The sequence below is a fragment of the Cucumis sativus genome, chromosome 3 (genome assembly GCF_000004075.3).
Source record: "Cucumis sativus cultivar 9930 chromosome 3, Cucumber_9930_V3, whole genome shotgun sequence".
Lineage (NCBI taxonomy): Eukaryota > Viridiplantae > Streptophyta > Magnoliopsida > Cucurbitales > Cucurbitaceae > Cucumis > Cucumis sativus.
This window is the reverse complement of record NC_026657.2, coordinates 17,845,867-17,870,939: the sequence shown is the minus strand read 5'-3', so window position 1 is coordinate 17,870,939 and position 25,073 is coordinate 17,845,867. Positions and strand designations below refer to the sequence as shown.

The 25,073-nt window shown below is 34.7% G+C and overlaps 1 protein-coding gene across 2 annotated transcripts; it reads left to right on the top strand.

Moving 5' to 3' along the window:
• The first annotated feature begins 9,924 nt into the window (after window positions 1-9,924).
• Window positions 9,925-21,315, top strand: LOC101218713 (protein PTST, chloroplastic). 2 transcript variants are annotated; one of them, XM_031882402.1, is made up of 9 exons: window positions 9,925-10,140; window positions 11,134-11,204; window positions 11,593-11,893; window positions 18,618-18,707; window positions 19,773-19,841; window positions 19,982-20,087; window positions 20,275-20,363; window positions 20,755-20,827; window positions 21,015-21,315. In XM_031882402.1, the coding sequence occupies exons 2-8, from the start codon at window positions 11,185-11,187 to the stop codon at window positions 20,809-20,811; spliced, it is 732 nt and encodes a 243-aa protein (XP_031738262.1). In that variant the 5' UTR covers window positions 9,925-10,140; window positions 11,134-11,184; the 3' UTR covers window positions 20,812-20,827; window positions 21,015-21,315. The 2 variants fall into 2 exon arrangements, with proteins under 2 accessions (XP_031738262.1, XP_004145836.1); XM_004145788.3 differs by having other exon boundaries at window positions 9,928-10,140; window positions 20,715-20,827.
• The last annotated feature ends 3,758 nt before the right edge of the window (window positions 21,316-25,073 follow it).

The window sequence follows — 25,073 nt, the reverse complement described above, 5'->3', positions numbered from 1 at the left end:
TAAGTTATAATAATTAGGTTTATAGCACACATACTTTATTATTTGCAAAAATTCAAAAAACAAAGCATAACCCACACATCAAATGGTAAAATGTCACATATGCTTTTGTTACTAATATGCGTTTGATACACCTTATCCACGTATGATACACATGATACATTTAATACCCCTTGATACACCTGATACTTCTTAGTACACCCGATACATTTGATAGATACACTTGATACACACTTGATATTCTTTAATACACTCAATATCTTTTGATACATACCTAAACATCTTAATACACATTATAATACTCCTCGTTACACTTGATTTTTCTTGATACACTTAATTAGTTTGATACCCTTAATTAAGACTTCACTTGTAAGAGTTTGATACACCAGTAATAAACTTGTTATCCTTCATTTGTACACTCAACAAATTTGATACATTTGATATACATGATATGTTTGATACATTTGATGCACCTGATATTCTTCACTTATACATTTGATTGATTAAATACACTTGATATGCTTGAAGTTCTACTTATACAGTTGATATACTATTGATATATACTTGTAAACTTGATTCATATACTTGATAATGATTCACTTTATTGATATGCTTTAACAATATGTTGTTGATATATTTGATAATAATATGTTAAGTTACATCATTCATATACTTAATAATATTCTAACGAACTGCATAAAATTTGAAAAAACGAAAATCACGTAGTAATTATATTAACTGACTAATACACATATAATATAAGTATATCACAACACTGATATACAAAACTGAGACAAAATAAAACCAAATTAACAAAATCATTTGAAATCAGATTCAATTCAAAATACACATTGAAAAAGGTAAAAAAAATTCACAAATGAAGTTAAATTACACCGATCAACAACCATTATATTTCATATTGTAATTATGTATTGTACTATTGATATTCTAAAATAAAAAATAATACAAAAAGAGTAAATAATTTTTTTTCGTATAAGAATAAATAAATATTTAGGACCTTGAAAAGTGAAAAAATAAATAAATAATAAGTAGAGTATTAAAAATAGAAAGAGAAATGTAGTTCACAAATAATAACAAATTTAAGATCTAAAAACTTTTATAGTAAATTTTTTGTCAAAATCATAAAATAATGTGTTATATTGTTCATATTCACGTAATGCTATCCTATCAAATTTCTCTTCTTTTTATATATTTAAAAGTGAAATTGCACAAACCATGTTTGACCTATGAGATTAGTTACCATCATAATGATATAATTAACTTCAAATATCATCAACTGTGTTATTTTTTAATGGTTGTCATTCAATTACCTCATATTTTGAGGTTGGTTATATATATTTATTTTGTCTCTCTCTTTAACTATTGAGATTATTAGTTACAATCGCACCTACAACATTTAATTTGATAAATTTTTTAATAGTTGTCAATCAACATCATAACTTGAGGGTGGTGGTTATATATATTTAATGTGACTCTTTTCATTTGCTATTTATTGAGCTCAAAACTGGCCTAAAGATTTTTGTCCTCTCTCTCTTCTCATCTTCATGCCACATTCTTCAAACACCAAAACATCAATGGCAACACCGACAACAACAACAATGGTAGCGGTAGCCATTATTGTGGTGGTTTCAACTATAGGTGCAAGTCATTGCAAGGCTGCTTCTCTAAATTCAAACTTGGGCAATGAAACCACCACGGCAGCTACATCATCCACATGGTGCAACAGTCTCGACAAGGAATGCCTCATTGGAGTCGAAGATGACAACATTGAAACCTCAGCATTTCCAAGCTTATATAATACTGTGCGGACTGCAAATGGGCAAAAGGCAGTATGTGGTCGGGTGGGAAGATACGATAACCAGAGATGTCTCCCCCAGAAGAGGCCCAACCCGATTCAAAAATGTTCTACATTTACTCGCAGCTGTTAATCACCAACACCAAGTAATTAGAAAGTGAACAGAAAATTCAATGTTGACACATGTGGTTTTCACATTTTCTTTTATTTTTATTTTTAAAATTTGGAGTGAAGTTTATATGTTATTTACTACCTACCTTACTTAATTAATGTCGCTTGTATTTATCTAATCACTCTGCTTTCGCTAAGCTTAACTTCTTCTTTCTTCTTTCACCTTCAAACATGGAAATTCACTCTTCATTTGGTGCTGATACTCGTTTTCCCCTACAAAAATGCTAATTTTCGAATTTAAAGTATTTTATGACATTTATTTATTAATTATGAATGTCATTGAATCAATTTAATTATTATTTTTAAATAAAGAAAATATTTGATTCAAATTAGAAACTGGAACCTAGCCCTTTTCTTCTTTCCTTTTTGTGGCTCAACCCCCTCACTTCCATCTCTTCTCTTGACTGGATACACAACCATCCAGACTCGGGTCGAACCTGTCAACCACTCGAGCGTTAGGCGCCTCTGTCGCGGGACATGCATGCATGTCGATCATTCTCCACCTGAGTGCCACTTACCGCTCTCGATTTTTGTCAGTTTTCGTGGTCGCACTCTTGCTTCTGAATTGTGATCGTGACAAACTCCTTCTCACCCTTCTTCCCCTGAATCCAAACATTGAATCCGCGCGACTGCATTGCGATGTCGCAAAAGAAAAATGGATTTTGCACTCTTTTAAGTGATAGTTTCCCAATTTTTTAGTCTTTTTGGCCTAAATACTTGATTAGGCTCCAAATTGGTCCATTTTACCACGTTTTCTTCTATCTCTTTAATGTTTGAAACCTATAAAATAATCAAATAAACACATAAAATGTAAGAACCTCGAATTAAGTAAACCTAGATAACACATTTTTGGTCCTATCAATGTAATTAAAACAGTCCATGTTTGAAATGATCATTTTGGACTTAATTTGTAATATCAAATTTATTTTTTTCCATAATTTTCAACTCAACCCTAATTTGGATGCATCAGATTTCATTTCTTTTTTGCTCTCGATATCTCTCACGCATCTCGTTTCTCGTTTGATTCCTAGTAATTAGATTACTTTCCACTTTCTCAAACAACTTCCAATGTCTCCAATACTTTGTAAACAGACAATTCTATAGACAAACCTTTCTCTATAACCACCTCTAATAACCACATATTTAGCGGTTATCTAAACTCATACATTATAATTTCATTCTATATTCAAAGGAAAAAATCTTTTATCTTGAACACAAACTTTCTGAATCTATATTAAAATATTATTGCTATTATATCATATAGAGTAATAAGAATTACATATACTATTATAATAAACTACATACTATTGTAAATTTATAAAAGATTTTAAAAAACTCTGTTCCATAGGCAATAATAAAATTTGTAAATTTTCACCTAAGTTAAATTTGATTTGACATCTGCAATCTATGTGATATTTTTTGGTTCATTTTATTTTCATCAAACAGCTGTCCGCCAAAGGAAACAATAAGATCCCAACAATTTCGAAAGTGATAGCCATGTGCATCATTATTTAAATTTTAACCAAAAAAAAAAGGTTTATTTTTTTAATAAAAACATATAATTTATTTCCACTAGTTTGGAAAGGAAGGATACTTTAAGGGTGCGTTTGGAGAAGGATTGAGTTATGGAAGGGTTAGGATTACCATAAAGTTAGTGTTATAATAAAACTAGTGTTATGATAAATTGTGTTTGAATGGAGAGTTTATGAAAGTAGTATTATAATAAGATGTGTTTGTGAGAAGGGTTACGTGGGTAGGATTATAATGATATTATGATAAGATGTGTTTGAGGAAAAGATTATGTGAGTGGTGTTGGGAAGAGTTTTTTTTTTAATTCATATTCTAAATTCAATATTTTATTTTCAACATTTAGCTTAGAATTGTAAAGAATATCAATTTGGAGAAAAAAATTCTAAGAATGAACCTTTAACTAAGCAATAATTTTAGTAAATACATTCACAATCAAACTCTTGTATCAATTAAAAATTTTAATTTATTTCAAATCCAACTTTAATGACTAATTTTTCGAACTTATTGATGTATTTAATTTATTATAGGCAAAGTTTATTCAGTCAACTAAATTGACAAAATAATTTTTATATATTTAATTAATCTAAGAGATAAATAGAATGTGGAGTGTTTATAAAATTGCAAATTGGGTTTGAATTTCTCTCACAAATGGTAATTGAATTTTTCTATTTCTCATCATTCTTTCAAATTAAAGATCAATAACAAACATAATTATTAATGATAAGTTATAACAAAGGTTTTCTGCCATGTATCCATAAAAAAAATTAGTTATACATTCCTCTATCGTACTAAAAATACCAAAAAACACTCAACAGATCAGTATTTTTCAGATTTTCATAATATAAACAAAATCTCATCCCAAAACAGAGCTCCAAACACACAGCATCTACCATCTCTCTCACTCTTTGTTTTCTAGAAAAAGTAGGTTCTAATTCACAAATAAATTTGCCAAGAAAATCCCATTTAACCTCAAAGGTTAGCAAATTTGCTTCCACGAAGACCATTGCCACCACCTTATCACCGTTCTGCCTGCAAAACTCCATAGATGCAACCAAGTTATTGAGTAAAACAGAGAGGGATGAGAGAAGAAAAAAAAGAGATTTAAAGAGAGAAAGAAGGAGAAATGATGAACGCAAAAAAAAAAAAAAGGATTAAAAATGGAGGATGTTAGGTTTCGAAGATTAATTTCGACAGATAGACAGTGAGTGGAATTGTATCTTTAACTTCGTCTCTCTGTCTATCTTCGCAGCTACAAAGAGAAAATGAGGTGAGTAAAATGGGAAGATTTGGAGGAGAAAATAGAAGATTTGGAGGAGAAAACAGAAGATTTGGAGGAGAAAATGAAGACATAAACGGTGAGGAAGGAAGAAGACGAGGTTGGACGGAGAAGGGAAGGATGAAAGATTACACGGTTTCAAGGGTGCACAGTGAAAAGGATTTGAAAGGATTATGAAAAGGGTCTTTAACTCATATAACCTAAATTGCTATATGATATTACATGAAGGATCCAAATTACTAATAAATTTCATAAAAGTCCTAAATGAACTAGTATATTACATAAATGTAAGCTCAAATTATTTTAATACCCATTTCTATTATTTAATTGATTTATAACAAATATCTAAATGAAAAAAAATCGTGGGATATGGCCTTAACACAAAGACCAACGTTAGGCGATGGACGAAAAAAGTGAATCAGAAGTCAGCCTTAGATTTTATGTTTTGCAAGAAAAAGAATGTAATTTGTAAAGTTTTAATTATGTAAAAGTGTTAAGTAAACAAAGAGAAAAGGTTATGTTATTCCACTGCATTAATATTGTTATTTTGAGTTTACTGTCTAGGAGTTAAAGTTGGGTTATATTATGTAAAAGTACTGTGCAACGGAAAGAAGTCCAAAAGTTGTAAATTTTTCACTGTAGTAAGAAAGTCTAAGTTTAAGGAAAAGACTTTGCAAAAGGACAAGTTAAGTAGGATAATAAGTTGTTTCGCTTAGCGTATTATCTCGCAGACTATGGAATGCCCCCATCTGGTCACAAGAAGTGACATAAGGGTCAGGGCATGACAATTTCAGACAGCTCGAATGTCTGCTTTCTGATTACATCATCCATCCTACAGACTATGGAAGTTAATTAATGTCTACAAGTCGTTATGAACTTCCTTGATCTCCTCGATTAGTCGTTTGTAAGATTTCAAGTGACTTCATTCTTACTTAGCATTAGATTTGGAATGTTTGTTATTGGTGGTTGGTATGGTTTCATGTTGGTCAACCACTGTTTGTTCTTCTGCTCTTTGTGATGATGATTGCACAACAAAAGTAACCCCAGCAACATTTGGATTGGGCTGAAGCAATGGAGATGAGGATGATTCCATATTAATTAAGTCATCGTGATCAGATGGCTGATTATTTATACCATCAGCAAGAGTATCAATGTCACTGCTGTTAAAATCGAACATTGACTCATCCTCCTATCCATGTTATCATCCCCTCAAATTCGACTCTCCTTAAAAGCTTTCACTTAGGGTGATAGCTTCAATTTAGGTAGAACAACAGTCTGCAATGATATAATAAACTAGTTGTTTTATCAAAGCGTCTTAAACTAAAACTATAAAAAATGAAAACAAAAGAAAACAAAAAAAAATCACTTAAGGTAAACGGTCATGCATTACAGTATACAATTGTGCAACTTTTATAAGCAGTTGCTTAGAATTTACACTTACTTTTTTGTTCTAGAATATATTGTTGTCCACCGTTTTGTAGGATGGAGCTTGTGTACAACTCCACCTCAATATTCTAGGGATTGCTCCCTATCTTTCTTTCTTTGTGTAGTTTGAGAGTGTTTCCTAAGCCCACACCTATAGTAGTTAAACAAATATGTTAACGTTAATGTTTAGTTTGCATTTAACTAGAATATATAAATAAATAAAAATGACCTGAAAAGCAAGCACGTAGCACTTGATGTGTTATAGAATGCAACTAATGCTTTGGAATTTTGTGCTCTCTTAAATTGGTATGCTTCCTTTTTTTTTCCTATTGAATTGCTTTAAACTGTTTAGCAAACTAAGTGTAGAAGAAAGTTGACCAATCAAAATTCTTAAAAACCTCTTGGCATCAACTCTTCCAAAAATATGCATATCGATCTATGTTTTTTTATCCTTCACCACCATCAGAGTTTGATAAAGAAGGCCAAGGAGACCTTCACGACATCTTCACCATCACAACATCTTGCACGTTTTTTCTTTCTATTTTTGGACCTTACTGTCCTTGGTCCAAATAGCAGCATCTTGCACCTTATTTTTCAGAATTGTGTGCTTCTTTCCTCCTCTCAAGAGCTTTGAAGTTTGGAGGAAAAGTTTGGAAACCTAAACCTAATTGTTTGAGAGTATGAGTTTTAAATAAAGGGACTAAAAACAAAGAGTTATAATTACTTGCTAAAAGATTAATAAACGTGAATTGACCATTTTACAACATGCAAATTGACCATTTTTCCCCATAAACCATAAATTTTTTGCATGGACACCACGTGGTCTTAATCTATTCATCATATATCTATACCACTAGCCTAAACCCTAAACTGTCAAATCACTTTTAACACGCACTTTCGTACATGATAGGTGTAAACGATCTTTTAATAACCTAAAGATCATGTAATAATCTACATGATATTGCAATATATCGTGTCACATCACGTTCTAGGTTTTCCCTTCTAACTTAGATCGTGGCATGAAAACACTTTCTAAAAACAACACTTTCTAAAAACAATATTTTTTAAAAAACTTAAACTTCTATAGAGCAAGTATTATGAAATCCTACATAAATTCCAGCAGCATCTCCCTTAAAATATGGGTTAGTCAATCGTAAAATGGGAAATATTTTCACTTATATATATATATATATATATATATATATGAAATCTTCACATTTAAAGTCACATCAAGTGGGCCTCACCACACACTCATCCAGACTATTCCATAGTTCAAGCAGAACTAATATATCCAAAATAGATATTACTTACAAAATAATTATAGTCTAATGTGTGACCTCTCAAAACACGAGTCCTTGCATCACCCTTGCTATATCTAACTACCTCATGAAGGAATACAAATCTTTGTATATACATACAAAAGTAATCAGAGTCCACAATCAATGACGAGGAGCTCAACAAATGCTTGTTCCTAGACTACTACTTGGGGGAAAGAGAAACACTGAAAAACGTGAGCTAAAACTCAGTGAGTGGTAAGTTTTTAGAAGTAAAAGCTCGTAAAACATGTTCTCGAGAATGTGTAGATATGCATCGATAATAAAATAATAATTAAAACATTATCATCACATATTACTAGCTAGTTGGGTGTGGTGGTTTGTGTGTGTGGTTAGTTCACTCAGACTCAGTATGTGAAGTGTGGTTAAGTTTATATTTTGGTTTGGGCAACATGTCACTAAGCAAGTTCACTTCATGCGATATGCTTACTATGTCTCTCTATATCGTGTGGTAACTAAGTCCTCGTTACAAGTTTTGCTACTGCTTGTCCAAGTGCAAGCGAAACAGTAGGTTTACATGGATGATCGATGGTCATACATAGAAAATTGATTCAAGACATTAATTATAGGAATTACTTATCATTTAGGCAGTATAAAAGACTTAAAGAATAACAAATGTAAAGAATGCAAGACTAAACTAAACTACTTAACTAAGTCAAGAGTTAGTCCACAAATATTTTGATTGGCTTAAGAAAACGTGTTTTTTTTAAAAAAATAAAAAAACTCATTTTTATTTAAAAATATTTTGATAAAAGTGGTTTAAAATAGATTGTATGCATGTCATAGAAGGACAACCATAACTATAGTTAAATGTAACTCTATTTGACTTTCGCTTTTGCATTACCCTTTTGGTTATGCTTATTTTGAAACCTATTAAACCATTTTTAATGTTGCTTAATTAGAACTTTCATAAACTCCATCTGACTACATGATTTGTTACATTTTTTTAATTGTTTGTAATATTCCTACTTAGATCATTCATGTTAATGCAACTATAATCAAAATTATTGTTATCTAATATTAAAATTTCTCGTTTTTACATTATTTTCATTAAAATCAATAAAGTCAAGAAATTGAATTAGAGGTACAAAATATATAAATAAATAAATCAATTAAAAATTTGATACAAATAAATTTAGGACGAACAATTAATAAAAAGAAAAACCAAACAAATTAATTAAACCCAAGAATTCAAAATCAGCACCCGCATAAAAAAAATCAAATTTCCAATTCCTACACTCAAATACAGGCATATGTAATAACCAAACATCTGAACTTCATAAAATAAGTCCACAAATATTTAATTCCCAGACAATTTATTATGAACCTACGCGCCAAACGCCCCCTCAATTTATTATAGATTTTTTTTTTTGCATATTACTCTGGTTCCCATAAATAGGACCAACTATTGATGGCAAAATTCGACCAAGCGAAGTTATTTTACTTTCTCACGTGCCTCAAATGGTAAATGTGTAATTTGAAGAAGAGGTTACGTGCAAAATTAAAAAAAAAAAAAAAAAAAAGATAACACATCAGTATGGTGCTTGCCACAAACAGCCTAACGCTTAAACAATTAGTTTTTAGGAAGGATTTGAGCTTACCTTTAGTAAGGTTGTCATGCTTTATTTACAATGGAGTTCACAGTCTTTCTTATCTCTTTCGTATTTGGAATCTACCTCATTTTCCTATTCGGAAACTAGGCGCTTAGGCCTAAATTTGGGCCACTACGGATGTTCCAAATTAGAAGGTTGGTCCGAATCGACCACTCGTATGGAGTTACTGAGGTCACCCTCAACTCGACTTCGGCCGATGAGGATGAGGCAAGTCGATAGGCCACAAATGTTCAATTAGCCTCGACCTCAAACTTCAGGGTTGAGGCGATCTAATTGGATTTTGGACTAATTTCATTTTGACTCTATTTGTTAGGAACTCTCACAGTCTACTTCATGTCACTTTTGGGTTTGTTCGATAGAATTAGGTAACACTTCTTGTTTTTTTTATATTTATCTTGTTGTTGGTCTAGAATTACCTACCACACCTTCAATTAATACACTTTTCATCTAAACTTACATATATTATCTTCAATTTTGTTTAAGTTTTAAAGTAAAATTATAACCAAACAAATAATTTCTTTTGTTGAAAAATTGTCAAAAATAACAAATTTGACAGAATATTTATAACATATAATAAAAATTTTAGATTCTATCGATAATAGACATTGAAACGTTGATAGAATCCAAAATTTTGTTATAACTTATAAATATTTTAGTCTATTTGTCTATTTTTAAAAATGCCTCTTTTTTATTCTCTCATGATACAAATGACTAATGTTTATTTTACAACCAGAATCGAACTGAACCGAACCAAAGCAGAGAAGCCATTGCCACCGGACTTGGTTCGGTTGGGTGTTTCGCCCATGCATCACGAGATCTCCACGTGTTGAGTTTTTGGCGGTCGAAATTCATTTCAGCTTGGTCGTGAAAGTTTCATCTCCGCTCTCCAGCTTCACGGAAGCCATTGCCACTGGAGTTTCAAAAGTTTCAATCGGTAACCAAATTTCGGCAGTACACTCGTTTAATTGCAAGCGTTGAGTAAGTTTGATCATTCAATGTTCTCTTCCTGTTTAATTGCCACTCATTTCCTTCTGTAACAGTAAACTTCCTTGGTCAATCTTAATTTTGCAACAAGCGATAGCGAAATTAACGAGAAGATGAAAACAGAAAGGGAGAATTGTACTTAGATGCCTTAGAAATGGGTTTTCTTGAAAAGTTCTTCATTCCAATATGGAAGGGACAATCGTTATTTTAGAGTATGGGAGTTAGTGAAAATGCTGGAGCTATTTTAAAATTTTGACGAGGATTATTCTGAATATCTTGAATAGATGGATGTTGATACGTTTTTATTTTTGTTTATTTTAAAGAAATTGTGAACCCTTCCCTGTTAGTGGGATTGAGATTAATTGTTGTTTACTATAGTGACTGACAGTTAGCTTAGTTAGTTTAATTATGCAGTAGTGGTTTAACTAAGTATATTGAACTGGATTGGATTTGTTGTAATGAGCAAAGATTTGGTTGAGATCAATAATGAAAAAGAACTCTAAGCTTCTTCTCTCGTTTTTTATGACAACTTTTTTAGGGACATTAATGTTCTGATCTTAGTGGCAGGGTTCTCCTCAGGCATGTCATACTTGACAAACAGAACTTTTTTTTAGTTGTCAAATATTCGAACATCCAGAGACCACCTTAAAGAAATTGTATTTCTGGAAAGGAAGATCTTGGATTTTCTCAGCTTAGTCAGGAAGGCTGAGAGAAGTATTTTGTTTCATTGAGAAACTAAAGTAGATACTTTGAAATAGATCCACACAAAAGAATGTCTTTCACCTCAGAGAGAAGAGGGCTAAATACATGGCTTTTCATTTCTTTCCCTTTTTTCTTTTGACGGAGTAAAATTTCTTTTAAGGAACTCTATTTCTAATTTTCTTGGTATTTTTTTCTATGGCTAATACTATGTTTACCTCAGAATTTTTCATATTTACTTTGATAGTTCATGATTTTCTTGTTCTTCATGATTTTCATATTTGATAGGAGCCTACTGTCAGACCCCCAATTCGATTGTCCCCCTTGACACCTGCAAATATGGAGATCTGTGCTCCAAGGTACTCATTCTTTTCTATATTAAAAATTACTTCTTAATATCTTGTTGACTTGAGCTTCAGTTCTAGATTGCTAGATTGCTGGCTCTAATTTATGTTCCCCTTCCTGAAAAGGTTTGACGATTAACTCTACATCTGGAACTTATTGAAGCAATGTATCAAGAAGAAAGCCTGTTCTGTATTTTATTTTTCTGTTCTTGTAAAATGTTGTTTCAATTGAAATGGATTTAGGTTATTGTCTTTAATGTAGATGTGATTAATGCTGATTTCTGTTAGGTCTATAATCATGAACAATTGGACATTATCTGGTAGCTCCAAATCATTATTTTCACTACGTTGGAGAATTTTGAGAACCTGATGCCGTTATTACTTATTTTATAATCTTGGTTAGGACTTGTCTGGACAACCAAGTTTTACTGAGTTCCAAGAATGCAACAAAGTTAAAGAGGGAAAAGTTGAATAACCCTTCATGCAATATCGCAACCTGGAGCTTTAGGACAGGTTCTTGCAAGTTGATCCATTCTCATGAACCTTCTGTAATAACACATCCTCAGACTTATCAGATTCTCAAAAGATATTCCTTGCCGGTCACATCAGAGGAGTCTTCAACGCAATCAGAAGATCTTTCTACAGATGAAGAGGAAATTGTAAGTGCAGAGGAACTTCTGGCTCAACCCCTTAGCAGTGAACAGGTAAACGTAGACATTAAGTTCATAATATAATGTGTTCGTGATATAGAATGAAGGATACTGCCTTTATTATCTGCTGTGGTCACTGAGAATGAAATTGATCGCCACCTGTTTCTTATTGTTGCTCGTTTAAAATCTTTCATGGAAAGTTTAGTTTTAGCTTTCTTTTTCAAAACTTACAGTGTTCTCTTTTTCATTATTTGTTTTAGCCTAAGTTAATTCTACCGTCAGTGCCAACTTTTCAACACAGTTTAATGGTGTTTAGTGATTGATATTTACCTATTTGGAAAATTAAAGTTAGTGGTTCTTGGAAGGGTTACATGATTTCCAAACCTATCTTCAGAAAAGGTTGGGAATGTTGAGCGGGGAGATAAAAGAAAATCAAAGGGGTTACCATTGTTTAGGAATTTAACGACCTTACTTAAACAAGATTTGTTCTATAGGTTGTACAACTGTGTCCTTAGTTCTAAGGAGACATTGTTTAGGAATTTAAAAGCTTCTGGTTTTTTGGGAAGACTTCAAGAATGTTAGTGACTATGGGTGTATTATTGGGGAAGGATTTGTTTATGATGGGTTCAAACTTTGGTCACCTACCTACAGCCTCTGTCTAGCATTGTGGGGTTAGACAAATTCTCTTTCTAAATTAATTAAGGAATGCTTAAGCTAATTTAGACAAGCTATGATTATCCAAAAAGGGAAAGCTTACATTTGTAGGAGAATAGAAAAATGGAAAAAAGAAGAAACTACTGCAAAGGAATATATAGATATCCATATACTGATCTTCAAAATATAATTGTCTCTGTATGAATGAATCTGTAAAAATTTTGGTATGCTCTATTCTGTTTATTACAATTTCTTAAATAGTTTGTAGTGTTATAAACAAGGATCTTCTTGTTGCTGAAAACTATTGAAAGGAGAGACAACGAATTCACACCAATTTACGTGGAAACCCGAGTACCGGGAGAAAAACCACGATTGTTTGTTGTTATTATTTTCTAATGAATAAAACAATAGGTACAAGGGAGAATAAATAGAGTACACAATGGAATAAAAAAGGAAAAGATTTAGGAAAATAAGGAATACATTCCCATAATCTTTCCATAATTATTCTAGGATTCTAACAAGGAAAAAGCCTAGAAAAAAGGAAAGAATTCCAACACTCCCCCTCAAGTTGGGACGTAAATATCAATGAGGCCCAACTTGCTAACGCAAAAGTCGAAGTTTGGTCTGAGAAGCCCTTTGGTAAGAACATCAGCAACCTGTTGACTCGAAGGGATGTACGGAATGCATATGCTCCCACTGTCAAGTTTTTCTTTGATAAAATGTCGATCAATCTCAACATGTTTAGTTCTATCATGTTGAACAGGGTTGTTAGCAATACTAATAGCGGCTTTATTATCACAGAAAAGCTTCAATGGTGTCTCACATTCCTGATGAAGATCTGTCAAAACTTTCTGAAGCCAAATTTCCTCACATATTCCTAAACTCATAGCTCTATATTCAGCCTCAGCGCTGCTCCTGGCCACAACACTTTGCTTCTTACTCCTCCAAGTTACAAGATTGCCCCAAACAAAGGTACAATAACCAGAGGTAGATTTTCTGTCAACAACAGATCCTGCCCAATCCGAGTCAGTGTATGCCTCAATGGTCTTTCTGTCTGTTTTTCTAAACATCAGCCCTTTACCAGGTGTTGATTTTAAGTATCTCAAGATTCTGTTGACAGCTTTCATGTGTTCCTCATTAGGGGTCTGCATAAACTGGCTGACAACACTCACAGCAAAGGAAATATCAGGACGAGTATGAGATAAGTAAATTAATTTACCCACGAGGCGTTGATACTGTTCTTTATCAACTGGAACTTGATCATCAGAGTTTCCTAGTTTGCAGTTGAATTCAATAGGAGTGTCAGTGGGACGACATCCTAACATACCTGTCTCGGTTAACAAATCAAGGATGTATTTTCTTTGAGATACGGAGATACCTTCTTTAGATCTGGCCACCTCCATTCCAAGGAAATATTTCAAATTTCCCAAATCCTTGATTTCAAACTCATCGCCCATTCTCTGCTTTAGTTGACTGATTTCTGCCTGATCATCTCCAGTCAAAACAATGTCATCCACATAAACTATTAGAACAGCAATCTTTCCTGTTTTGGAAACCTTTGTAAATAAAGTATGATCAGAGTGTCCCTGCCTGTACCCTTGGGACTTGACAAAGGTAGTGAATCTGTCAAACCATGCTCTGGGAGACTGATTTCAGACCATATATAGATTTCTGGAGTTTACACACATGCTGACCAAACTGGGCTTCAAATCCAGGCGGAGGGCTCATGTAGACTTCCTCTACGAGGTCTCCATTCAAAAAGGCATTCTTAACATCCAGCTGATATAAAGGCCAATCTTTGTTCACAGCAACAGATAGCAGAACTCTAATAGTATTCAACTTAGCAACTGGAGAAAAAGTTTCTGAATAGTCAATACCATAGGTTTGAGTAAATCCCTTCGCAACTAACCTTGCCTTGTGTCTGTCAAGAGTACCATCAGCTTTGTATTTGAGAGAGAACACCCATTTGCATCCCACAGTTTTGTGTCCCTTAGGTAGAGTACAAATGTCCCAAGTACTATTCTTTTCAAGAGCTTTCATCTCTTCCATGACAGCATTCTTCCATTCAGGATACTTTAAAGCAGTGTAGATATCTTTTGGTATTATGGTAGAGTCAAGGCTTGCTGTAAAAGCTTTGAACTGAGGAGAGAGATTATCGTAGGAAACATAGTTGCAAATGGGGTGTTTAGTACAAGACCTGGTACCTTTTCTCAGAGCAATGGGAAAGCAATGGGAATGTCAAGAGAGGAATCATACTCATCTGGTTTTCCTGTATGACCCTGTTCCGCTTCATTATTACGGGTTTCTATTATGACCTCAATCTCATCACCACTGCCCTTTTCTTCCACGTTTTCAAGAACAGCAACATTAGACCTGTCATTCTCACTTATCATATTCTTAGTACAGGGTTCAGTAGGGTTTTCCATACCTTGATCTCGAGGAGGTTCAGAGTCTTGGACTGGAGCCGGCGGCTGACTAGTAGGGGAACCGACTTCCTTTTTGTGATTCCTCCTGTAGTACGTTTTCCAGGGGACTTGGTTTGTGGGTAGGACTATGGAATGAGGAATGATGTTAGACACAACACTAGGAGTGGGTTCGATGAATTCAAAGGTGTTGTTAGACTCTTCACTCACACTCTCCCCCTGAAGATGGCTAACGGGAAAGTAGGGTCGATCCTCACAGAAAGTAACATCCATAGTGACAAAGTATTTTCTGGATGGTGGGTGAAAACATTTATAACCACGCTGGTGAGGGGGATACCCAACAAACACACATGCCTGAGCCCGAGGGGTAAATTTGGTTTGATTAGGGCCAAAATTATGGACATAAGCGGTACACCCAAACACACGAAGAGAGAACCTCAGAAACATGACGAGTCGATGGGTAGGACTCCTTAAGACAATCTAAGGGAGTTTGAAGATGAAGAATACGAGAAGGCATTCTATTGATTAAATGAGCTGCTGTAAGAATAGCATCTCCCCACAAGTATGAAGGAAGGGAAGTAGAAAGCATAAGGGAACGGGCTACTTCCAGAAGGTGACGGTTTTTTCGCTCGGCCACTCCATTTTGTTGAGGAGTGTAGGCGCACGAGTTTTGATGAACAATCCCCTTGGAAGCAAGAAATTCACTAAGGTTATGGTTTTGGAATTCCCGACCATTATCACTCCGAAGAATAGCAATTTTTTGATGGAATTGTGTTTCAATGGTGTGATAGAAATTTTGAAACATAGAGGAAACCTCAGATTTATCAGTGATAAGGTAGACCCAGGTAAGACGGGTATGATCATCAATGAAGGTTACGAACCACCGTTTTCCAGATGAGGTTGTTATCTTGGATGGTCCCCAGACATCACTATGAACAAGAGTGAAGGGTTGGGTTGGTTTGTATGGTTGTGAGGGAAAAGAGACTCGATGTTGTTTGGCCTGAATACACACATCACAAGATAAGGTAGTCATCTCAACTTTAGAGAAGAGATGTGGAAATAAATGTTTCATATATTGAAAATTAGGGTGGCCTAAACGAAAATGCCACAACATACAATCTTGTTCAGAAGTAGTGAAATAGGAAGATAAGAGACTAGTCCTAGGAATGCTACTAGAAGAGGTATCGTCATCAAGGAGGTAGAGTCCCCTACTATGCCGGGCAGTGCCAATCATCCTCCCCGAGCTCAAGTCCTGAAAAGAGACAGAATCAGGTAAGAATATTGCTTTGCAGTTTAACTCATGAGTGATCTTGCTTATCGAAAGCAAATTATAAGATAGTTTGGGCACATGCAAAACATTATGTAAGGAGAGCCCTGCACAAGGAGAAATCTTCCCCTTTCCAGCAATGGGGGCCAAGGAGCCATCTGCAATTCTAATTGTCTCGTTCCCAGCACAAGGAATGTAAGATACAAAATGTTCAGAGGACCCAGTCAAATGATCTGTGGCACCAGAATCCAGAATCCAGGGGTTCTTCCCATCAATACTAACAAGACCGAAGGAATGAGGTATACCTGATTGGACAATGGCACCTAAAGTGGCAAGACTGAGATCAGTTTGGTTTTTGTGTGGATCGGATTGTTGAGGAGGTTCAGCAGACTCACTCACATACGCCCGCCCTGTGTTCTGTTTGTCGTTGGAAGGGCGTTTCTTACTTCCTGGGGGACGACCATGTAACTTCCAACATTGTTCTTTGGTATGCCATTGTTTTTTGCAATGCTCGCAGACAGGAATTGGTTTTCCATTATGCTTGTCACTGCTACTGTTAGAAGATCTTGCACTAAAAGCAGCAGAGTCAATAGTAGGGGTTGCGGAAATATTCATAGCACTTGTGCGATCTTCCTCGAGGCGGATTTCAGAGCAAACTTCCATCAGGGAGGGAATCGGTCTTTGACCTAGTATACGCCCTCGAACTACATCAAACTTAGGATTAAGACCAGCAAGAAAGTCATAAATCCTGTCATTCTCTTCAATTCTCGAGTACTGTACACCATCAGTGGGATCACGCCAGACTAGTTCTCTGCATAGGTCCATTTCTTGCCATAAAAAAAGATTGAAAGTAATAATATTAAGAGAAAGCTTATTGAAAAAGGATGTGACATCCATGGTTCCTTGCTTGCATTCATGAACTTGCTTTCTCAGCGTGTATAGACGAGAGGCATTATGACGTTTTGAGTAAAGTATCTGGGCCGTGTCCCAAATATCCTTGGTTGTTGCAGCAAACAATAACGGCTTGCCAATTTGAGGTTCCATACCGTTGATCAATATGGGTCGAAGAATATAGTCCTCTGCCTTCCAATATCGTTCATGTGGGTCGCCCGGTAGGGGGCGAGGTATTTCTTCTGTCAGAAAGCTAAATTTTTGTCGTCCTTCGAGGACCAGCTTTACTGACTGAGACCATGAGAAATAGTTGTTGCCATTCAACTTTTCTCCTGAAAGATGATACATGGAAGACTGAGCCACCGTATTAGTCACACAAGGAGAGGATAAATTAGGGAACGAGTTTACCGGATTCTCAAAATACATCGGTAGAGAAATATTGGATGTCGTCCCTAAGGTAGCCTCAAGTGATGTTATCTGTTGTCGAAGCCCTTCCAGTTGTTGATGAACTATTCCCGAGGAAGCTTGCACGTTACGGTTGGAATATGCCGAAGATTCACCAACCTCAAATGTTGAGTGAATTTGAGAGTTTTTAACATCGGGATGGTAGATAGGATCATTGGGTGGCTGGACATACAGATTTGACGGCAGAAGCGGTGGTGGCCGATCGGAATTAGATGGCAGAACAGAAATCGGGGCGTGGGGAGCAATGTAGGCCGCGGGTGAAGAAAAGGGTTGGACAGATGGGATGGTCGGCGCCGTCTGAGGACGAAAACCAGGTGCCTAGTGGTCCGGCGGCGGCGCGGACGACTGTGGAAATGACGAAAAATTATTTTCGGACATTTTCTATAGCCAGCTTAATAATTCGTCCATGGCAGCACTCATCCGAGCATCGACGGCAGCAGCTACGGTGGCACTAAAATTGATGGTTGTCCCTTCTGTTTGATTTTCATCAGTGATTTGGTTTTTTGGGGTTTCTAGGGTGTTTTCATTGTCTCACTCTGATACCATATTGAAAGGAGAGACAACGAGTTCACACCAATTTACGTGGAAACCCGAGTACCGGGAGAAAAACCACGATTGTTTGTTGTTATTATTTTCTAATGAATAAAACAATAGGTACAAGGGAGAATAAATAGAGTATACAATGGAATAAAAAAGGAAAAGATTTAGGAAAATAAGGAAAACATTTCCATAATCTTTCCATGATTATTCTAGGATTCTAACAAGGAAAAAGCCTAGAAAAAAGGAAAGAATTCCAACAAAAACAAAACATAATAGCTGACTGTGTATAATATGAGAAGGGCTCATTCTCTCCTATTCCTACTCCCACACGTAGCTATCTTCCACAATTACCTCCTTCCATATTGGTGGTCTAACATGATCACAGCTTGGATAAACAAATAATGCTATTTTGAAAGCAAACAAAGCTGCATTGGCATTTTTCAAAGTTTTCCTTGCATTCTGGAATGTTTTTTTCTGAGACCATGATATCAAGCTTTTTTATCTGTCAAAGTTCTGAATGATTAATAATTGACTTCAGCTGAATGCATTACTGGCTGACTCAGAAAGAGATAGGCTTGTCAAAAAGCTCAGTCATGCCAACCAGCAGAACAGACTTCTCAAACGACAGGTGCAAAGACATGGTTGTGTTTTTTTTTTAAGTTACAAGTCTGTTAACCAAGGATTTTTTACTTTTCATTTTGCAGATGCACACTCATTTTCTTTTATTATTTTTTTTGGTGATGTTTTATGTTTACTATATCTTCTATTGTACAGGTTTTATATGGTACAGATTAACTTAGAAACCAGAATCAAAATTCTACGGATAGATCTTTTTGTCTCCAACTTATACTCAAATCTCGAATATTGATCATAAAAATGTGCATATATGAATATTTAATTAATTTTATGTAATATGCGATAGGTTGAGTTACGAGCTTAGTTCCTCATCTATGGACCAATCTTTCTTGAAATCCCTTTTTCTCTGGTATTAATCTGTTGGTCTTTTTTCCTAACGTTAATTTGTCTGACTGTTTTATAGTGTATGTCAACTAAATCACTTTTGTTTGATAACCATTTTAATTTACAACAATTATTTTGTTGGGATAGTCTTTGTCTACATGGCATTATCCACTACCGATTCACATAATCATTTTTGTTTACAACTATTAGCAAAAGAATCCACCTGAAATAGATCATTAGTCAAAGAAAAAATATTTGCTTCTTGTTTTCTTTTGTTTGATTAATGTCTGCAATAAATTAAGCTTTTCCATCAAGTTCATATTCTGTGGCGTAATGACAGCTCACTCTGAGGCATCTATATGTTCACAACTCGTGCAACTTGTGCAGTCGTGTTTCTTTGACCATATCATTTGTAAAATGTTTGAGGTAGACAGAGAGAACAACAAAATAAGATCCTGAAGAGAGCTACAATGTCAAGCTTTCTTTATTGTGTCGAGACAAATTTCCCCTTAGATATATTTAAATGCATTAAGCCACAATGATTTGACATTTCGACTATTGATTACTATAATTTTTATATGTTGGCCCCTGGGAGTTGGAGATGGTTAATGCTTTCTTATTTCCTTGATTCTTTTAAGACAAAATTATTGAGGGATATGAAGTTGATTTGTATGGCCAAAACATCTGGTATCAATGGGGGAACAGAAAGTCTCATCATATTTTATCCTCTCAGCTACATGTAAAGGATGAAGATTTGGTTAACTGTAAGACCGAACTTGCTGCCTTGGACCATGACATTCAGGTTAGGCTTTAGTTTTTTTTTAGACAATAAACACTATAGTTTTTTTTTTACATTTATTCAGACAATAAACACTATAGTTTTTTTTTTATAAGAGACAATAAACACTATAGTTGAAATTTTCTTTCATGTATGGTGTAAAGGGTTTGATCAAACTAGCAGAAGAAATAGCACAATCTGGTATACCAGAACGTACGAGAAAGATTAATGGGAAATACATTCAATCTCACCTTCTTACAAAATTAGAAGGTATAATGACGATTCTAATCTTTGCTATCAACAATAGTGGGTTTCTTCCTCTGCACCTGAGTTTTGTCATCTTCTTTCTGCATTTGTGTGTGAGATTATGTGTGCTGCCCTCCATGAAAGTTCTCCGTTATTACTCAAAAATGTATCGTTGACTTGTTACTTGTTGGACTCTTCTTTTTCTTTGAAGCTGTACACAAAAAGATAATGGATCAAATAAAAGATGTAGATTTGGTGCAATCAAAAGAAGTTCCACTATTCTGGTATGGAATGGCTGAGGTAATAAAAGCAAATTCTATTTTTGTTGAAGTATTGATATAATTAAATTTGTTGAAGTATTGATATAATTAAATTCGCTGTAACCGATCAACTTAAGCTTTTAAGTTAAGCTTAAGTTGATTGATAATTTTAACAATATTTTTTGCAATTTTCTCTATATCGGAAAGGAGACCAGCTTTCTAAATTCTAACATTTGACTTTTACAATTTTCCTAAATGTGAAATGTTCGAATCCCTACCGCCGGATTATTTTGAGAACAAAAACAACTAGGTCTGATTTTATCTTAACTCTTAAGTTTCTTTCTTTCATCATCGCTATCATTCTTATAATTTTATCTTCATTTTTTAATAGAATGTGCAAGTTATGGGAACTTTTGATGGCTGGAGTGTAGGGGAGGATTTATCACCTGAATACACTGGGGCTTACTCTAAGTTCTCGACAACTTTAAGGCTTAGACCTGGGAGGTATAATTCCTCTCCCTTGCCTTCCTCTCCTCTTGATTTTCTTGATTTACTGATCAAATGACTACCTTCATGACCTTATTATTCTAATCATGGGAATCATTGGTTGATGATTGATCTATTATGTGTATTAATTTGTGTTACATAGAACATTATTTCTTTTGCTGTTGTTTCTGTAATATATATGAAGGTACGAAATCAAGTTCCTAGTGGATGGAGAATGGCAGCTATCAACAGAATTTCCCACTGTTGGCGAAGGTTTGATGGAAAACAATCTGTTAGTTGTGGAATAGTTTTGCTGTCAATGATTCAAAATTATGTAAATCAAATTTATGAAGTGTAAACATCAAATTTATCTTTAACATCTACTATGATATAATCATATAATATCCATCACAACACTTGGGAGAAGTAATCTTTACATTTATGGAAGATCTTACACTTGTACCAACTCTTTTCATGCGTACAAATCGCTCAACCTTGATAAAAAAGTTGAAAGAAAATCAAAAGTATTGTCTATCATGATTTAAACTAGATTATGATTTTGCAGCATCTGATTTTTTCAGTCCAATTGCCTTCATGACCGAGTTAGTATTTCCGTATGGTTTATGCTTCCGGGGGAATTTGTACAATTGATCCTTCCGCATGGGCACACTAAAGATAGAAGTTCTACTCTTCGCATTGTAAATATATTTTCATGTCCACGAATATAACCAATCAATCTTGAGTTGACTCTTAACAAATCGCTTATAACTACAATTGGGTCAAATTATCATTTTACCCTTATAGTTATTTCAAACTCCTTAAACGGAATCGATTTCTCTAATGAACAAATAGTTTATAGTCCAACTATAAACTAACACTTCTCGAACCAGTGAGAGATTGAGGTGGAGGCTTTATTGTTTAAGGCTCAAAATTAGCTATTAAGTAAGCAATTTATTTATTATCCCAAGGAATGGGAATGGGGATGAGTGATTTCGTATTGTGTAGTTATGGTCTCGGCTCTTCACTCAAACAAATCCCTAAAGTAGTAGGGTTGTTGAATCACTCTCACTCATACAAATCAAAAAACTGCTATCATAAACAAGAGTTCACAACTCACTTAGGATTAAGGTTAAGTCTCATATGGTCATCCTAGTGAAAAATTAGTTCCTTCAAGCAATAGTGTTATAAATAGAAACTAATTGTTTTGTGGTCTGATCTATGTATCTTTTAGGTTTTTTTATAAGAAACAAATATATTCAATGAGCAAAAGATAAATGGCAAGGGACAAGAGAGCCCTTCCCAAGAGAAACTAAAGTATAAGGGTCTTTCAATGTTGAAAATCATAAAAAGACTATAATTACAAAAGTGTTTGGTGTAATTCGTACTCCACCAAGAAGTTTGTGTTGCAACACAGTTCAAAAGAATCAAAAGAATTATAATTGTCTTAAAAAATTCTATTGTTCGTTTCTTTCCAAATACATCACAAAAGGGAACAAGTAGCACAACTCCACAAGATGTGACCTTTCAGACTAAAGCCTCTAATTTTAAGCCCTTCCAACATCCAACTGCCAATCTTTCTAGGAAGACAAACCTCCATGTTAAAGATTCTAAATAGAGTGTACCAAGCTTTCTTAGTGAAAGTGCAATGCAAAAATAAGTGGTTCATGGCCTTTTTTATCTTTGAAACAAATGTAGCACATCGAGGGGCTGAGTATGGTGTGCTAGAACTTTTTTTATAAAAATTCTCTCGAGTGTTGAGACTTCTATATGCAAGTGACCATAAGAAGAATTTCACCTTTTTCGAGATTTTAGTCTTCTAAATGTGATGAATCGAGGGAGCAGCAATGGAGGGAGATCTCTTGGTTAATTTAAGAAAGATAGACTTTGTAGTAAAGCTGCTATTAGCATTAATTTAAAACTATCACGATCGTCTGAAGGGGCCCAAGAATGAAGAATTTCTAGAATGGTGACCACGCTGTCAAGTTCATTATCAAGCAAGTTTCTTCTAAGACCCAAATTCCAAGAACAACTAACATTACACAACAAGAGCATCATTGTTCAGCGACAAAGAGAACAAACTAGGGAAAGTTTCTGCCAAAACCAACTGACCTTCCAAATTTTGATTTTTGTTCCCTTACCCAACAAAACAGGCGAAAAATTAAGGAAAGTCACTTTATGTTTCAAAATGCCAGCCCATAATCTATAAGACCCCCATGTTCGGAGCTTTAATAAACTACTCATTCTCCTCTAATACGTAAATAGCCACAATTAAGTGTCTTCATAACCCACTGTCTTTCTGACTAAATCTCCAGAGCCATTTAGTGAGAAGGGCATTGTTTTTATGCCTAAAAAAGTCAATCCTGAGACCACCATAACAAATTGGGTGAAAAGTACACTCCATTTGACAAGGTGAGCAGCCGAGTTCGTAGGGCCCCTATCCAAACAAAAAAATTTATCATCCTTTCCAATCTATTGATAACACCAACCAGAACTTGTACAAGGAAAAACAAATAACAAGGAAGACTATTCAAAATTGATTACACAAGAGTTAATCTGCCACCTTTGGAAAGAGACACATTCCTCCATCTGTCAGTTTTATATTTGAATCGCTCTTCAAGGATGTTCCAAACCTCTTTCCTATTACGACCCTCTTCTATAGAGAAGCCCAAATAGTTAAAGGGGACGTTATCCACCATGCAACCCAAAGTACTAGCTTAAGGGGCCAGATCGACGCTATCAAAGTTAATACTGATTAATGATGTTTTTGAGCTATTAAGGGATAACCCAACTCCTAAAAGAAAGAGATTGATCACCTTCCATCAAGTCTCCAAATTTTCATTCTCCCAAGAAGAGAAGAGAAGAGTATCATCTGCGTATTGAAGATGGATAAGGTCACCTGACATATTATCAACTGAAAGCCTCTTATAGTCATTTTCTCGTTACAGTAGTGAATAAAGCAACTAAGGTCATCTCCCACAATTGTAAAAAGAAAAAAGGCGAGTGGATCATCCTGATGAATGCCTTTTTTATAAATTAAAAAAAATCTTTCCCCTAGGCCTACCATTGACAATGATTGAGAAGTTAGTCGTCGACAAGCATCCTCAAGTCTATCTCCTTCATTTTTTACCAAAGCCTGTTAAGTTTCATAGAAATGTCAAGAAAAGACTAATCCACCTTCTCATAGGCTTTTTTCAGATCAAGCTTCAACAAGACTCTTTTTATGCCTTTTAAATACCACTTATCAATGGCCTCCGAAGCAATCAAAATAGCATCTAGAATTTGCCTCCATTCCACCAAAGTCATTTGAGTATCATTAATAATTGAGGAAAGACTTTTTTAAGTTATGCTCCAAGCACCTTAGAGATAATTTTATACAATGAGATAATTAAGCTAATTATAGGTTTGAAATCACTAACACAGGCCACCTCTTTCTTTTTCGAGATGAGACAAACATAAGTTTCATTGCATCTTCGGTTAATGATTCCATTTTTTAAAAAAAATCTTGGAACAACCTTGCTAAATCAACTTTCAAAATGTTCTAAGATTTTTTATAAAACTCTTCAATCATACCATCTGGTCTAGGAGACTTGAGACAACCCATCTCAAAAACAACCTCCCTAATCTCTTTTTTCACCAAAGGGGGCCTCAAGAGAGTTAGAAACATGTAAACTAAGGGTTTTCCAATCGGACCATCACAAATGAATGAAGAAGTCTTGGTGCCATACAAGCTTGAAAAGAAGCTAAGGATCTCATTCATAATCTCCTTCTTAGTTACTAAAGCTCTCATCAACCAAGAAATAATACTTTTACCTTTATGGGTCAAAACCCATACGTGGAAGAAACTAGAGCTCTCCTCCCTCTCATGAAGCCATTGGAGCTTACATTTCTGAATCCAGATTTTTTGTTCCTTAAAAATCAAATCACGTAAAGGCCCTTTACAGTCTTCTCTTTCCAAGGTATTATCCTCAGCAAACGAACCAGATTATTCGAGCATATCAAAAGAGTTAATCTTATCAAGAAGCACATATTTTTGGGAGAAAAGTTGCCAAAAGTTTTCTTATTCCAACCCCTTAAGTAAACTTTCAAACCTTTGAGTTTCTCCATAAAAGAGTAAATAGGTTATCAGTCTACAACCATGCTACACTAGTTCTCAACATTTTTAAGTAAAAGATGATGATCCAATCATGCGTTTTCAAGTCCGAAGGGGGTAGGACCTCAAGACTGCATCCTCAGTTTCAAAAGAATCAAAAAGTGGTCAAAGGTG